The sequence below is a fragment of the Herpailurus yagouaroundi genome, unplaced genomic scaffold (assembly GCF_014898765.1).
Source record: "Herpailurus yagouaroundi ecotype Mexico unplaced genomic scaffold, PumYag 221, whole genome shotgun sequence".
Classification (NCBI taxonomy): domain Eukaryota; kingdom Metazoa; phylum Chordata; class Mammalia; order Carnivora; family Felidae; genus Herpailurus; species Herpailurus yagouaroundi.
In genome coordinates, this window is record NW_024412452.1 from 14,160,109 (window position 1) to 14,177,625 (window position 17,517).

The window sequence follows — 17,517 nt, forward strand, 5'->3', positions numbered from 1 at the left end:
GCATTGAGTGGGCAGGGGAGTGGAGACCAGGACCTAGGACACCAGTGCTTGGCTTGTTGGCAACAGGGGGAGAGAGTTAGGGAGGGGTGGGAGTTTGAAACCAGAAGTTAAGGGAATATTTAGATGATCTGTAAATATAAATTTCCTTGCCTTTTACCAAAGATATTTCAGAATTCAGTGCATACACTCGACATAGGTTAATCTAAAACACTTGCTTATAAGAGTCTAAAAATAGAACAGAAGCTTGATTTAAACCCAGGTTTGAGGATCAATGAGTATCATTATACCAAATTGCCAAACACCCAAGGCTTGAGAGCTGGGCATCCCTGAAGATGAGTACAGAGGGCACAGAGGGGGGCAGAGTACACACACACACACACACACACACACACACACACACACACACATCTATATTCTCACAAATGTGTATATCCACTACATCTAAATCCATATTTATATATTTATTCTGATTCTGTCTGACACGATACTCATGGCCTCATTTGACATTATTATTATTCATTATTTACAATTTGGGAAACTGGCTCAGAGAGGTTAGTTAATTGAATCAGTGTTGCACCACTAGTACATGTCAGGGCTGAAATTCAAACCCAGGTTTTGTTGAAATGATTTACCCAAGGTCAACCCAGCTAGTTTTTTACAGATGTAATTTAAACTAGTCAGCCATTTTACATTGTCATAATGTCACAGCTAATTTTGTGATACAGTTAGCCTGAAGTATACTAGGAGCTAAGTCTTTTTATACCTGACCACTTTGGAGGCAAATGGTCAAGATGCTCCATGGGTGAGGCTGGATAATAGTAGGAGGCATGTCTTCTATGAGAGGGGAACAGGAATTGAAAAGCTCTGTGGTAAGGTTCAGGTACCTTTTGAGAGACAGTGATCTACTGTAATGAACCCATGTTCCAGAATCATACACTCAAATATGTACACTCCCAGGTTTTGACCTTGGATCAATGTAATTCTTTTCAGACAATTGAAGGAATTCCCAGAATTCTTCCCTGGCATTGGTGACTATCTAATGGATTTGAGATAAAACCAGGATTAAAATTCATTAGTTAATTCAAACACCAATCACAGTGAATCCTTTTACAGGCTGATTAAATAATTCAAATGCTTTTCAAGCCTTGGCAATCTTTTCTCGATATAAATATTTATTTCTGGCCAACAGCACAAGAAAAACCTTTAGCCTTATCAGGGAGAGCTTGTTGAAACCCTCCAAAAGCTGATGTAAGTTCCAAAGTAGAGTTTACATTCCTACTGTTACAAAATAATGAAAGTTAGGGGACTAAATGAGCTCACTCTGCCCTTTCTCCCAATCTCCACTGGGTCTAGAGAGCATTTCATGGCATTCTCGAGCCAAGCATAACTGTTCAGCACCAAATTATCAGCTGGTTTGGGAATGTGTCTGAATGGAGAATAGACAGGCTGGAGTTAGGCTGGATGTTTCTACCTTCTCACTGAATTCTCAAGTAACCGGCTTTTTGAAAAGTTAAGTTTTTAAAATACTGTGCAAAAACCTGAAATAAACTGATATTCAGCAGGACTCCAAGTTGGTGCAATTCAAAGCATCTGGGTTGAGCTTTCTGGAGCCCCAGCCAGAAAGGAGGTGGTTGATTGCCCTCTTGGGGCTCCTGCGATGATAATTCACAAACACGGGGATCTTACTGCCAAGCTTAATGGAACCCACTGCTTAGAGTGAAAGGAGATTAATATTTTTTGGGCATGTACTACATGTCAGGCCCTGGGTGGGGAGGTTTTCATAAACGGGTGAGATAACAAGCCTATGGATTTTTTTGATGAAAGACATTACACAGTAAACTACATTAGGGGCCAGAGCAGAGATTTTGAAAGTGGAAGAGTGGCTTCTACTTGGAGAGGCTGACCAGGGGTTCTGAGGTCAGAGCAATGAGAAACAAGAGTCAAAACAGAATGGGAAGAGATGGTAGTGAAGCGCAGGTGGGTGGGACTAAGTTGGGAATAATCCTCAGAACATAGCGCATCCACTGGCATGTCCTCTCATGCCCGGCTGAAGCCAGAGGAGTACCTTGAATGTTGCAGAACCGAGTTGGCCACCATCTTTTGCCTCAGGCATGACCCACATCTACCCACCCCTTCCCTAGCCTGGAATTGTTGCAAGGTTTCCTTGGAAGCCCTCAGTGGCTACTACTATGAGCTCAGGCAAAGAGCTTGGCCCACAGGTCCCAGATAAGTCCCGTGCACCTACGTGTAACTATTTTACCAGTTCCTGTAGGTTATGGGTATCCAGGATATGTCTTTTAGTTTCCCTCCCTCTTCTCTGGGGCAGGTTGCACTAGGATGGAGAAATAATGAGCACATGAAGAGCCAAGGCTCAGTTCCATCACCGCTTTGCCACCCACTGCCTAGGTCACCCTATCTGCAACCCAGAGTTCTCGCCTATCAGATGGGAATCGTACTCATTTCATAAGTTGTTGTAAATTTGAATGAAATGATATGATTAAATGCTCAACACTTAATAAGCACTTGCATGTCAACTATTATTACTAAAGTGTACCACTAGGCTCCTTCTCTGAGGCACCTGTACAACACAAGATGTGAATGCGTGCACAAACTGAGTATGTCTTATAACTTACCTACCAGCTTGTGTCAGGGCTATATGGTAAAGGCGTGACGACAGGAAAGTCATCTATCCAAATAGGATGTGTGGACATGTATATAATGCAGTGGTTCTCTGATGGGGTGATTTTGTACCTCAGGAGACAACTGGCAATGTCTGAGACAGTTCTGGTTGCCAGACTGGGGGAGAAGTGATATTGGCATTTAGTGAGTAGAGACCAGAGATGGTGCTAAATATCCTGTACTTCACAGGGCATCCTTCTTTCCCTCCACAAAGAATTATCTGGCCCCATAGTACCAAGGTAAGAAATCCTGGTATAATGTCTATCATGGCTTTATATATCTATTTTGCCTATTATAGAGGGTCCTTTAGGTATTACTGGATGGTTCACAGCCCCCAGGGTACTGTTAGAATGTCCAGACAAGTTCAGAGGTGTCATAAAGTGATGGACAGAGGAGGGAGTAGCAAGACACTTGGTTGGGGTAAGGACCAGTGCCTCCATGCAGGCTTTCATAGGTCCAGATTTTCCTGGTGGTAGGTAGGTGGGATAGCACCTGAGCCACTCTGCTTGGTGGGGCTTTATAATTGAAATGGGGGCACTCCAGAAGCGGGGCTTAGATTGCTGCCCAAGGTTCTAAGCTGTGAGTGGGAAGGCTGTAGAGTCAGAACACCTTATCTATAAACAGCAATATAGGACTCAGAGCTGAGTGCAGTCTTAGAAGAAAATGAAGTGTCATCCTGGTCACTGTGTACATGAGGATCAAGATTACATCATGGCCCCAGAAAGAGAGGAAGTAAATAGCAAGGGACCATGAGTCCACTCCCAGAGGAGTGCGGGGATGGGATCCAGCAGCCTTGCTGGCCTCCAGATTGCCTTTTTTGGGCTTATACATTCCCCAGTCCCACACATGCTTGTGACCTCTGTGGTCCTAGGCTCATCAGCTTTTGGAACTGGTCGTTGGCACAATTAGTTTGATTTCTCGGGATGTAAATTATTTCCTGCTCATATTTTTCTGCTATTTTTATTAATTATAAAAGTAATACATGTTTAGTGATAGAAGACTCAGAAGAAGAGTGAGAGAAGTGAGAAGTGAGAAGTCTGAGATATACAGAGAAGTTTACAAAGAAGAAATGAAAACCTTTGGTAATCCTAACTGCCAGTGACAAACACTGTTAATGCTTTGGGATATACTATTCCAGAATTGCTTTCTATGAGTATCATTTCTTGCATAATTGGGATCATAGTACCCATAATGTGGTATCTGGCACTCATCTTCATCTGAAGTTAAAAGGGGCGGTCTGGGTTATTGCAAGAAAACTAAATGAAAGTAACGGGGCCCAGGACTCTTGCAAAATATTTTGTCCTCTCAATAAATCTACACCAAAAAAGTTCTTGACTGGTTGGCGTTTATAAAATTTACAAATTATCTTCTAAGCGAAGCACCAACCTTTAAAAATTGAGGTCAGAGCAAGTGGTGCACTCGGGACAGCTATAATTTACTAAGAGTAAATGTATTTTTGAAAGCTTTGTTTTCACTTGGTTGGAGACAGTTCAGGCTTCATGCACAAGGTATGTGTCTCCAGACACACAAACTCTTGCAGCTGTGCCCAGTTAGGTTCGGGAGGGTTTTACCTTTGGAATTGGTATTGAGGGGCAAGTCTACCAAAATGGCTAGAGCCCTCCATGCAGTCATGACTATTAATTATGGCAAATGTGGACTGCTTTTAAAGAACACAAACCTATATAGAAACTCAAAGAAGAGGTGGGAAGGAGACCCCAGGCACACATATGAATAATAGTGGGTGCCAGCAAGCTGCTGGAGTGTGCATGCTGGGGGCAAGAGCTAAATGGCATGGGGAAGAGGTCCACAGAGAACATTCCTTTTCTTCCTTTCCCTTAGCTGCCCCCAACTTTTTCCTCTAGATGGGTGTTGGGCAAATATTTAAAGAATGTCATTTGGAAGGTGGCATGGATTGTTAGCCTGCCTGGGGTTCTCACAAGTCTGGCCCAGCTCTGTGTTTGCCACCTTCTCTTCCCCCGTTGTGTTGAAGTGTCAGAGGAGCAGTGCTCTGTGAGAACAAGCAGCGTTCATGAAAGTCCAGCCATCTGGTGCAGAAGTCGAGGGCGCCAACTTTCCCCAGCAGGATAGGCAGGGCTGGGGCAATGACTGTCTCAGGAAGTTCACAAGCAATTCTCTCCTCTAGGCATGCCTCAAAAGAAGTGCACTGCACGCTAAGTCCACGTGTAGCTTACAATTTTCGCTCGGAGGCAACTGCCCACGTGGTAGAGCAGGGGCACTGTCAAGGGTGAGTCTATCAGGCGCTGCTGTAGCTAACTTTGGGCTGTGTCAACTCACCCCAGCAAGAAGGTCTTTTGCCCCAGAATGAAAATCTTTACCACCTAGTTACCCTCCAGTAGCAACTCCTCCTTTAAATTTTTTTTTTTTCAACGTTTATTTATTTTTGGGACAGAGAGAGACAGAGCATGAACGGGGGAGGGCCAGAGAGAGAGGGAGACACAGAATCGGAAACAGGCTCCAGGCTCTGAGCCATCAGCCCAGAGCCCGACGCGGGGCTCGAACTCACGGACCGCGAGATCGTGACCTGGCTGAAGTCGGACGCTTAACCGACTGCACCACCCAGGCGCCCCAGCAACTCCTCCTTTATTTCTACTCCATCCGAGATTACTGGGGCTTTTGTCTGACCAAGCAAAACTCCAGTAAATTTCCACTTATCTACATTTTTGTTTGGACCTTAAAGATGGGAACACCCACTAATACAGTCTTGGCAGGAGCCACTTCAAAATGACTGGCAAAGCCAGTCATTCTGAAAGTGGGAGCAAGAGGGAAACACTGCCAGATAACACAAAACTCCCGACGTTCAAGAAAGAGAGGCCAGTCAGGGAATCGGAAGATGTGCTTTACCTGTGAGCATACAGTCAGCTGCACACACTGACATGCTGAAGCCTGGGTTCTTCCTTCCCCGGTCCAGGGCTTTTTTTCTTGAACCTGGGTTCGAGTCTTGGCTCCCTACTAATGTGCTCTGTGACCTTGGCCAAGCAGCTAAATCTCTCTGAGCTGAGGTTTCCTGTCTACAAAATGTGGGGGAGTCATGGGAATCAGCACCTCCCAATCAGGTATACATCAGAGTTATGTGGGCATTTGGGATCAGGGGACCCAAGGATCTGTGGGGATCCTCGTTTTGGAAGCAAAGTAAAGAAGTAGCCAAAAGCCTCTGGATCACCCAAGGGTCCAAACTGCTTCTACCTCTGGCCATCTGGTTGACCTTGGGCACTTCTGAGTTTTCATGTCCTACTTAGCAAAAAGCAATACACATAACTCACCCCTCACTGGGGGGCTGTGAGGATGGAATGAGATAGTACAGTGAATGCACAGGGCCCAGCAATCAATTGCTGCTGTCACTTAGATGAAGGTCTCTGGAGAGTCTGATGTGCAGCCTGATTTGGCATCACGAGAGGAGATCCTCCTTTATGTTACACAAAGTGACATTCCACCATCCTCATATGACATCAACCCCCCAGGGATGCATCCACCTTGCACTAAGTACCTTTGACCAACAGATGCAATACTCTAACCAGTGAGAAGGGAAACTTTGGGAAGTTAATATTCTCTTTCCCTCTGTCTTCCCTCCCCATCTGCCACCATAGGTGCACATCAATGATCTCCTTAGGGTGCCCACTGCAGCCCCACGGCCCAGATGTTTTCTAAGATGAAGTATAGCTTCTGGATAATTGGACAGATTTTAAAAAACAAACACACTGGAACTTCTGCATTTGAGGGAGTGTTGTCTCTCGTCCCCTTGGGAAGCCGAGCCCCTCTTTGGAACTCTTAGAACTGTCTCCATGACCAATGTTCAGTTTGAAAAAAATATCTTCAAAGGAGGAAAAGTTTTATCCTTTGAGTGTGAACAAAAGGTAAATCAGAGCCATGCGTAGTGAGTAAGATTGGAGATCAAGCTGGGAAATAATATTTTGTATCAAAAAGTAAGTGTGCCTACAAAACCAGGAAACTGATTTCTCACATGGCCTAGAAGTTGAATTTTAGTGAGTTTGTTAAAAATCAGTCTCTTTGTTTATAGTCCTACTTCCTACGTCACCACACAGCACCGGGATGGTCTAGGTTGTTTTTCATTATTGCATCAATAAAAGCCCCATTTTTAATTTACTGTTTATTAAAGTGGATCATTTCTCAGCTCATATCCCAGTGTCTCCTTTTTAGCATTCTGATCTCTCTGCAAATGGATTTCCCGTTGAAAGTGGATCTTTTCTTGGCACAATATGCTGAGTCCTGGAGTAGGAAAAAGTGCAGCCAGAATAAATAAAGTTTGTGTGAAGATTTCCAAGATATTTTCTTGGACAGGAGTGAGTTCAGCCTGGTGATTGGAGAGCTAAAGATGTGTGCTAGGCCTAAATAATTAAGAAGAATTTTAAAATTAAATTTTAAACAACTGTTGTGGATTTTTTTCTTGTTACATAAGAGACACACTGTAGAAAACTTAGAAAACAGAAAAAATTAACAGTGTTCTCATTCAGAGGTAATTACTGTTAACATTTTGTTGTGTTTTCAAGTCTCTTTCTGTATATAAATGTATGTGCGTAAAACAGAAATAACATGGAGGTATTGTTCTGTAACTTTTGTAACTATATTATTAACATTTTCCCAGGTCAGCCTTCCTTCCAGTTCTTCCTTTCTCCCTCCCTCCCTTCCTTTGCACCCCCCCCCCCCTTTTTTCTTCTCTCCCTCCTCCTCTTCCTCTTTCTTCTTCTTATCCTTCTCTGCTGCCTCCGCCTTCTTCTCTCTCTCTCTCTTTTTCTCTTTTTCCTTTTGCTATCATAAGTAGTATCAGGACGAACATCTTGTACCCAAGTCCTTGTAAACATTCCCAATCATTTCTTCTTGATGAAGTTGAAAGGGAAATTCTGGGTCAAAAATGTATAAAAGGAGTTGCTTCATTTTAAGAGTTGCCTTCTAAAAGATTTAGTGGTGTCTCACCAATGATGAGTGAAAACACCTGTTCCTCTATATTTTTGCTAATACCAGGCATTGTATTTTTGTTAATCTTTGCCAGGTTGATAGATTATTTCAATTTGGTTATTTCTTTTGGTTATGGTAAGCGTTTTCCATATGCTTCCTGACCACTATGGTTCTTGTAAATTTCCTTTTCATATCTTTTACCCAGAGGTGTGCTTACTTTTTTGTTTTTTGTTTTTTTATTGATTTTAAAAGCAGTCTATATATTAAGGTTATTGACTCTTTGTGTGTTATATGCCCTACAGAGACTTTGGTAGTTTTCTTTTTTCCTTTAGATTTTGAGGGAGAGGGAACAGAAACATAAAAAAAAGATATGTACTCAAACTATTAAAATTTCCCTTTATTCTATCTCCCCTCCAAGCCTTAAAAAGCCTCTCCCTACTAGAAAATCATGTAAATATTTATTTTCTTTTCCTTCTAAAACTTTTATAGTTTCATGTTCACATTAAAATTTTTCATCTGGAATTTGTTTAGATGTAAGGTGTGAGATAAAAATCTAACTGAATTGTTTTTCCAAGTGGTTAGCCAGTTGCCTCAACACCATTTTGGGGGAATAATCCATTCCTTTCCTGCTGATTGTAAAGGTCACTTTATTTTATACTAAATTCACATAAGTGTTTGGCTCTGTTTATGGACTTTGTTTCCTGCTCCAATGCTCAGTTTGCCTTTTGTGGCACCAGTTTATACATCATTTCAATTACCGCAGTTCTTTTATACATCTTAAAATCAACAAGGGCAGGTTTCCACATTTTTCTTGGCCATTCTTGAATGTTTATTCTTCCATATAAACTTTAGAATTATTTTGTTAACTTAAAAAGTCCCATTGGAATTTTCATTGAGATTGTTTTAAAAGTAAATATTAATTTGAAGACAATCGATGTCTTCACAATACTCATTTGCTGCCCTATTTAATGATTAAATTAGAATTTAATAATAAAAGTGATAATCATAATTATTAATTAATACCAGCAGCCAACATTGACCGACTGCTTTCTGTGTGCAAGGCCCTGTTCTAAGCCCTATTTCCCACATTTAAACCTCAAAGCAATCCATGAGAGGTGCGGTTACTGCTATCCTCATTTTACAGAGAGAGAGAGACTGAGGCATGGAGATGTTAAATACCTCGCCATGGTCACATTGGCTTAGGCCAGGATTCTTTTCCTGGGTGGTTTGGTTCCAGTGCCTGTGCATGAATCTGTACTGTTTCTCCATTTATTTACACTTTCTTCCTACCCCTCACCAACTTTTGTGATTTTCTTCCTCTATATCTTCACAAGTTTGGTTATATTAGTTGTTACTAAATTTTTTATGTTGTGGCTCTATTTCTCCTGGGATGCATTCTAACTGATTATTACTGAACTCTGGAAAAGCTATTGATTACTATAAGGAAGGTATTTATTTTGAAATCATCCAGTTATTAAACTAGTCTAGTGGTTTATTGATTTTCTTTAGTTTTTCAGAATAATACAACCATCATTTTAAAGTAAGGATGTTTGGACCTCTTTCCTGTACTGACACCTGTCGCTAGTTTTCTTGTGTTCTCGTGATACCTATGGCATTGCCCAGTGACTACTGGTTAGTGGTAACAGTCACCAGCCACGTGACTACTGACACAAGTTTAAATTTCATTGAAGTTAAATGGAATTTTTTTTTCAACGTTTATTTATTTTTGGGACAGAGAGAGACAGAGCATGAACGGGCGAGGGGCAGAGAGAGAGGGAGACACAGAATCGGAAACAGGCTCCAGGCTCTGAGCCATCAGCCCAGAGCCCGACGCGGGGCTCGAACTCCCGGACCGCGAGATCGTGACCTGGCTGAAGTCGGACGCTTAACCGACTGCGCCACCCAGGCGCCCCGAAGTTAAATGGAATTAAAACTTGAGTTCCTCCATTGCATTAGCCACATTTCAAGTCCCCAGTGGCCACATGTGGCCTGTGGCGACCATTTAGCTACCATTTTAGAACATTTACATCATCACAGAAAGTTCTACTGGACAGCTGCTAGAACTTTCACATCCACATTAAATAATAATGGTGAAACGGGTTGTCCTGCTTTTTTCTTCCCAACTATAAATACCTCTACATAGTGATTTACTATGAAATGATGATGAGTTTTGAATTCAAATATCTAGATATATTTTTTTTATTATGCTGAAGAAGTTTGACCCTATTCCTAGTTTTGTAAAACCACATATTTTTAAATTTTGGAATGGATAATGAATTTTCATATCTTCTTGGCATGAAAAAGTTTTTCTCTGTGAGAGACAAATTCCCACTCATCCTTCAAAATTGTCTTACCGATTCTGGTTCTTCTTAGATACATCATTGGATTTTGTCAGTATTTTATTAGATGTTTGTCATTAACAAGCTTGATCCTCAAATATTCTCTACCTCTAGTGTCTTTGTCCAATTTTTAAAAAATGAAGATTATATAATTATTATAAAATGGGTTAAGATGCTTTTTCTCTATTTTTTGTATGTTTTAGATATGGGTCGTCTGTCCCTTAAAGTCTTGTAGAACTTGGGTAAAACAAATCTGGCTTCAGTGCTTTGGCTGGATTTTCTTGTCTCTCTCTTCCAGTTCACGCATTTCATCTTCACCTGTGTCTAATCACACCGCTAAATCCATACATTAAGTTGTATTACAGTGAATACATTTTTTCAGCTCTATATTTATACTAGGTTCTTTGCAGTTCTGCCTTTGTTGAACATTCTTCCCCTTTGGTCTAAGCAATCGCTTTACATACTTCAAATGTGTTTATTTATATTCTCTTTCAAATTGTTCTCCAGTCCCTTTTTCTTGCCTGTTCTCTTGTTTCTTCCATCCAACTTCATATGTTTGCATTTGGTGCTGTGAGCCCTACCTCAGAGGGGGTTGTTGGCTGCAGGAGTGCTGGAGGTTGGACTAGCTGTGCATTGCCACGGCCAGGGACACAGGGATCAGAATGATCATGGACACATTTTGGGGTTTGTGCCCTGACTTGGTGTTTCCGTACCATGTGAGTAGTATAATATCTTACCTTTATTCCTCTGCTTATTTGAGTCACTGAGAAACTTTTCCAGTCTTAGTTAACGTACAGTACAGCCCCTTAGAGCTGGATTTCTGCAGGGGCGCTCTGCTCTTGCCCACTGCCTTGCACAGGCTGATGTTCTATGTCTGCATCAGCATTGGGATCACAGCCTTCAGACCACTGGGACTGGACCTTCCATGGCTTTGCTTCCTGCTTAGATTTTGCATTCCCTTCTTTTTGTTTCCTATACCTGAGGGTTTCTTTCTTTTGAGCAGGGCCATACATTACGATTTTTAAAATCATATTTCATCCAGAATTTCTGGATCTATTATATTAAAAAAATTTAATGTTTATTTTTGAGACAGAGAGAAACAGAGCATGAGTGGGGAGGGGCAGAGAGAGAGGGAGACACAGAGTCGGAAGCAGGCTCCAGGCTCTGAGCTGTCAGCACAGAACCTGACATGGGGCTCGAACCCATGAACCACGAGATCATGACCTGAGCTGAAGTTGGAAGCTTAACCGACTGAGCCACCCAGGCGCCCCTGGATCTATTATATTGAATGCAAGTCCAGAAATTGTTTTAGATTTCTCAGTGGTTGATTTATTTATTTTATTTTTAAGCAAAAGCAAGGAAAGTGGGAGAGAAGTAGCTATTAACCTATGATTTTTATTTTCTGGTTATGTTTATCATCAAAGACCATATTTAAATAACTTCTACTTTTTGGCATTACTATGTTGGCATTTTATTTGTGTCAGTGCCATAAATGTTTAAGGATATTCATAGCCATTTAAAAACATATCTATATATCTTCTCTCTATCTTTAATTTTTTATTATTCATTCAAAGACTTGCAAAGTCATGTTAGCATCTCCCACTATAAATATAATTTTTCAGTTTGTTCTTTTCTGTTTAACAGTTTGGCTTCATATAATCTGCTCTTGTGTTATTTGTGGAGGACTCCAGGGCCTGAATCATGTTTGAATTGGCTGGAGTCACAACATCCCTAGCTTCATTACTGAGCCATCAATTAATCTTTTTCTGATCAATGATGGCATTGTGTCCTCTTTCTGTTACAAAAGGTAATGCAGCATTTAGGAAAAAATCTTGAAAGAGGAAATGCATACTGTAAAAATGAAAATGGGTAACATCTTAAAACTTGGGATAGAGAGATAGGAAAGGAGAATGGGAAAAGTGAAGGGGTCTAAATTGGTTTCATTTCACAGAGGTGACTCAACAGAGACTGTTACATTCATAAGGTTGAGAGAAGAATGTAGATTTGACTATGTTGTATTTTAAAATTTATTTATCTTTTCTGTCCACTGTAGTTTCTTGTTCATATTCTTTACTGAATGGACATGAGCAGGTGAACTAATATATGAAGGACAATTTTTTTTTTTTTTTAATTCTAACATTTTCCCTTTGGAATGCTTTCTAAAAACATTTTTATGTTTATTTATTTTTGAGAGAGAGAAAGAGAGACAGAGACAGAACATGAGTGGGGGAGGGGCAGAGAGAGAGGGAGACACAGAATCTGAAACAGGCTCCAGGCTCTGAGCGGTCAGCACAGAGCCCGACGCGGGGCTTCAACCCACAAGCTGTGAGATCGTGACCTGAGCCGAAGTCAGTCGCTCAACTGACTGAACCATCCAGGCGCCCCCTCCCCCTTGGAATGTTTCTAATAATCACATGTTTGAGCTTGGGAATGTTGCTTGTGGGATGAAATATGGTTGAGTCACTGCCTTCCTCTGCTCCAAACTGGTAGCACTGTGCAGCAAGCACAATTAGGCTTGCGGCCTCAGCCACATCCCTACTGCTATGGCCTTTATTTGTTTTGAATATGAATGAGATGGAAAGCCTGTGCAGGTGTTTACAAGGATATATTAGAAAAGGAAGGGAAGAAGGGGAAAGAGAATGAGCTGGGTTTCCCAAGAAGGAAAATTTCCTGGACAAGCTGGAAAAACAGGCCTTCAGAATGTCACTCTACAAATCCAAAGTAAATTTGCATTTCACGTTATGCTAACGTAGCATCTCTGTCTAACCTTTCAGGCAACAGCAACACTACACCCCATTTCCATCTATCTTATAGAAGGGCTGGGTCTGAAGGCTCACTTGTGTGTGAAACCTTCTTTGAAGGCTTGATGTCTTGGAGGTTAACCCTCAAGAGTTTCTGATCTTAGTTAGATTTGAGATTTTGGCTAAGAAGAAAGGGAATGTGTACTTGAGCAACATCACAGTTGAAAGGGGAGAAAAAGGAAGAACTCAGTAGAGAGCACACATTTAACTTTCACACTATGGCTATTCAGGGACTTTTCAAAATGTTTTCAAATAGCATGTACTTTTTAGATATGTGAGAGAATTTCAAGGCAAGTATCAAGAAAACTAACTGAATGTTTCAAATGTTTGGAACTATTCCAAGGCCAGGAATTCCAGATGTTTGTAAGGAAGCCATTGCCTATCTCCGTTTAAATATTTAAGTGGGTTTTAAGATGTTAAGGAGGAAAAAAAAAAACATATCCCTCAATTCTTCCTTTTTATTTTGATTATTATTATTTTTTATTTTATAGAGAGAGCATGACCAGGGGAGAAGGGCAAAGGGGGGGAGGAGAGAGAGAGAGAGAGAGAGAGAGAGAGAGAGAGAGAGAGAGAGAATCTTTTTTTTTTTAACGTTTATTTATTTTTGAGACAGAGAGAGACAGAGCATGAATGGGGGAGGGTCAGAGAGAGGGAAACACAGAATCTGAAACAGGCTCCAGGCTCTGAGCTGTCAGCACAGAGCCCGACGCAGGGCTCGAACTCACGGACCATGAGATCATGACCTGAGCCGAAGTCGACCGCTTAACCGACTGAGCCACCCAGGCGCCCCGAGAGAGAGAGAGAGAGAGAGAGAGAGAGAGAGAGAGAGAGAATCTTAAGCAGGCTCCAGGCTCACTGTGGAACCTGACGTGGGGCTTGATCTCACCACCCTGGGATCATGACCTGAGCCAAAATCAAGAGGTGGATGCTCAAGGTCAAGCCAAAATCAAGAGGTGGACTGAGCCACCCAGGCACCCCCAATTCTTCCTTTTTAAAAGCAGAATAGCACCTGCGCTATAAGGCTATCAGGTCGACACTAGAGCCACTGCTGAGTCAGTAAACATGTGTCTGTCCATACTCCTTGATCTTTCTACCTCTTAGAGCTATTGTGGCAAAAAGATGCGAAGCATTTAAAAGGACATAGCATTATACAAAATGCAGTGTATTATTACCATTTATCACTGTAGATACTGAATCAATAATTATCTGTGTGATGGATGCCAGATGTGAATAATAACCAGGGCTCCTGGCCATCTGTCCCCTCCATAACCAGACGTCCCCACCTCTCCTGGACAGCTACATGAATCACACATGTCTTTAAATTAAGAACTTGCCTGCTACAAATGTCTTGTAACAGTGCCAGTGTTATGATAATTCATTGTTCGCATGAAATGCCCTTAGTTTTACTTCCGTATTCCTGTATTTCATGTCAGGTATTCACCATGATGAGAGTTTCTTGGCTACTCCAGGCAAGAACCATCCAGATTGGAAAGACTTCCAGAATCTACACATGCAAGCCTAACAGTTTGGCTTTTTGGTTTATTCAGAATTAATGAATTTAGACCATCTATTTTTCACTCTTGACAGCACCTAGTACTTTGTTCAGGAACACCAAGCTTCCCAAGCTCTAAGCAAGCAGCACTGGCATGGCCACCAAAGAGGGAGTAGCTTAGCACAGATGTCGGTGGACTGAGAGACAAGTGCCCTGCTGCCTTTCCTGATGGGACACCTTAGGGGCTACCTCTGCCTTTGCGGGACGCCTCTCTGGCGGGGAAGGCCCTTCTCTGTGCGGTCCCCTGTGGGAGGCCGTGCTGACAGATGGAGAGCTGGGAAACCCTTCCCCGAAGCCGGCTGAAGAAACCCACAAGTCTGCGAGAACTTACTGAGCGTGACTGACTCGTTGATCTTGAAGCTGCAGAGGACCCTGTCCACGTTTCGGGCATGCCGGAAGCCGTTTCCTCTCACGACCACTTGGAATGATTCTGAAAGGAGGAAGGACGAGCCATGTCATCTGACTGCAGACCGTTAACCTTAAGTTTGCCATCTGCCCTGATGCAGGGCATTTGTTAACTGGTTCACCAGGCTTAAAATATTAGGAAGTTGGTTCAGGTTGGAAACCTAAAGCAGCCACGAGGGTGCCTTTTTACCACTTGCTTACCACATCTGTCTCGCCAGGTGCACATGGGGAAGGTGTATGATTTCTTGCTTTAAATTCCTGCCTTCTACGGGGCGCCTGGGTGGCGCAGTCGGTTAAGCGTCCGACTTCAGCCAGGTCACGATCTCGCGGTTCGTGAGTTCGAGCCCCGCGTCGGGCTCTGGGCTGACTGCTCGGAGCCTGGAGCCTGTTTCCGATTCTGTGTCTCCCTCCCTCTCTGCCCCTCCCCCATTCATGCTCTGTCTCTCTCTGTCCCAAAAATAAATAAACGTTGAAAAAAAAAATAAAAAAAAAAAAATTCCTGCCTTCTTGCCTTTGCCTTCTTCCTCCTACTGGAATGCCCTCCTCCCCGCTTCTCTGTCCCTTCAAATCATACCTATCTCTCAAGTCCTAGCAGCTTAAGAAACTGTGATCTCTGCAGCTGGGGTGGGGGCACAGAGGAGGGGGCCCTCCACCTCTCTTCCAATCAACTCAGCATTTCTTGTGTCTGTTTTACATACTGGATTCCCTTGAAAGGCTTTCTTTAGAGCCCAAGGTGCCTCAAATTTTTTGAAAATCACTGCCTTATGGCATTCACGGTCCGTTCTGAACGATGTGGCAGGTGATTATGTAACTGTCAGGTAGTGTCTTTTCTTCCACAACTAACAAAATGGTACATTAGGTCAGGAATTATTTGATGCTGCTTCAGGTCCTCCTGTCTCTACTGGGCACACCTAGGATTATGTAGGAATAGTTATACTTAGCGACCAATTAGAATCTTGCTTATCTAGTGGTCATTGTCCAGCCTTATCTGCTTGAACTGACTTTGGCCCTTCAATGTAGTGCTTGCTTTTCTCTATATAGAAAGAATATATTTTGCAGGTCTCTGGCCCTGCCTATCAATTTCACATTGGCATAATGCATGTAGAACTCATGTAGGTTGAGAAAATTCTTATGAAGTAAAAATCATGATCCTTTATGATAGTCTTACAAAAAGAAAAAAACAGCTAATTTGTTAACTAAATATTTAGAAATATTTGCATAAGTTTGATAGTAACTAATAGTCCATGCTCTTCTTTCTTTCTTTCTTTGTTTCTTCCTTCCTTCCTTCCTTCCTTTCTTTCTTTTTTTTTCATTCTTTTGTGTATAAAAATTGGGGCTTAGGGGGTGCCTGGGTGGCTCAGTCAGTTAAGCATACGAGTCTTGGTTTCGGCTCAGGTCACGATCTCACAGGTTTGTGGGTTCAAGCCCCGCATTGGGCTCTGAGCTGACAGCACAGAGCCTCCTTGGGATTCTCTCTCTGCCCCTCCCCTGCTCGCTTTCTGTCTGTCTCTCAAAATAAATAAACTTTAAAAATGTGTGATATATGAAAAAGAAATAGACTAAAAGTCAGAGGAAAATGCAATATTTGTGAAAGTGGATCTTGAACGGTAAATTGCTATACAAAATGGACATTTTTGTTGGAGGAAGAAGGGGGTTAGAGAACTAGCATAGGGATCACTCCCAGACTTAATAAATGTCATGAGTGAAAGTCCCCTTCATTCCCAGGAGGCTAATATAAAGATCGTGTTTGCCAAGATAATAATACTGGATGCTAATCGCACCCTCACTGTGTGCCAAGCCCTGTGATAAGCCTTGTATATGTCCAATGTCATTTCAGCCTCACCACAGCCCAGAGAGGTACAAATGAGAAAACTGATCTTAGTGAGGTTAAGTAGTTGGTCCCACATCACAGGCTAGCAGCTGTCAGGGGTGAGCCGGAATCCCGGTGTGTCAGGCAGGCATCAAATGCCATCCCCCCAGGACTCAGCCATTAGACTGAAAAGGATCTTCAGTGTCTTGTGACCTATGATCAGCTTCGAGACTGAAGTTGTGATTTTTAAAAAGTTTGTTTTATTTTCGTTTTAGACGGGTGTGCTGTTTTGCAGAAAAGTGGGGCTGGCCTGGATAGGGAGGCAAGAAATTAAAACCCAAGCAAGAGAACCCAGAGGCACCACATGGCCACAAAGAGTACAAGTTAGAACAGAATGCTTTGTAGAAGTAAAAAGGACCTTAATGATAAGAAAATTGAGATTCTGACATTTTAAATGACTTGCCCAAGGTCGTGTGATTTGTAAGCAGCAAAACTGGAACTCTATCCAAGTGTTCACTGCTTTAGTATTGAACTATGGTAATTAAGGTCATGGGCAAATGGTTTTTCAGGACCACAAGTCCTGTGAATACTAAGAATTTACATATGCATCTTTGTGCAATTGCTAAGTTTAGAAGGATGAACTTGATTTTCTCTAGATGTCTGCCGGGCATGTGACTGATGACGCAGTTACTTCAACGAGCATTCTATTAAGTGTCAAACATTGTGGAAGAATCTCATTGTATCTCCTTTACTCATTTAAGCCTATAGAAACCTATTCCTGTTTTTTATTTTGAACGTTAGACATCCAGGAATCCTCAGTTGGACACTTTTGCTGATGCAAAATGTTTTCGGCCTCACTGCTGTGCTACTTCTCTTGTTTCCTCAAACATCAGTGGGAGACAAGACTCTGGAAATGCAGGCCACATGCCAAGCTCTCTTCTCTAACACGATGTTCTAGCATTACCAGTTCAGCTGCTGAGTCCTCTATAAAAAAGGCTG

At 42.1% G+C, this 17,517-nt stretch overlaps 2 protein-coding genes across 6 annotated transcripts in view; one reads left to right on the top strand and one right to left on the bottom strand.

Annotated features, from left to right (window-relative positions):
- Positions 1-17,517, top strand: part of GKN2 (gastrokine 2) — a 322,064-nt gene that overhangs the window by 165,667 nt on the left and 138,880 nt on the right. The window lies entirely within an intron of this gene.
- Positions 1-17,517, bottom strand: part of ANTXR1 (ANTXR cell adhesion molecule 1) — a 216,804-nt gene that overhangs the window by 120,678 nt on the left and 78,609 nt on the right. For all 4 annotated transcript variants that reach the window (XM_040458662.1, XM_040458663.1, XM_040458664.1 and 1 more), the window contains exon 10: positions 14,635-14,733. In XM_040458662.1, the coding sequence (XP_040314596.1) occupies positions 14,635-14,733 (99 nt within the window). The remainder of the gene's footprint in view (positions 1-14,634; positions 14,734-17,517) is intronic.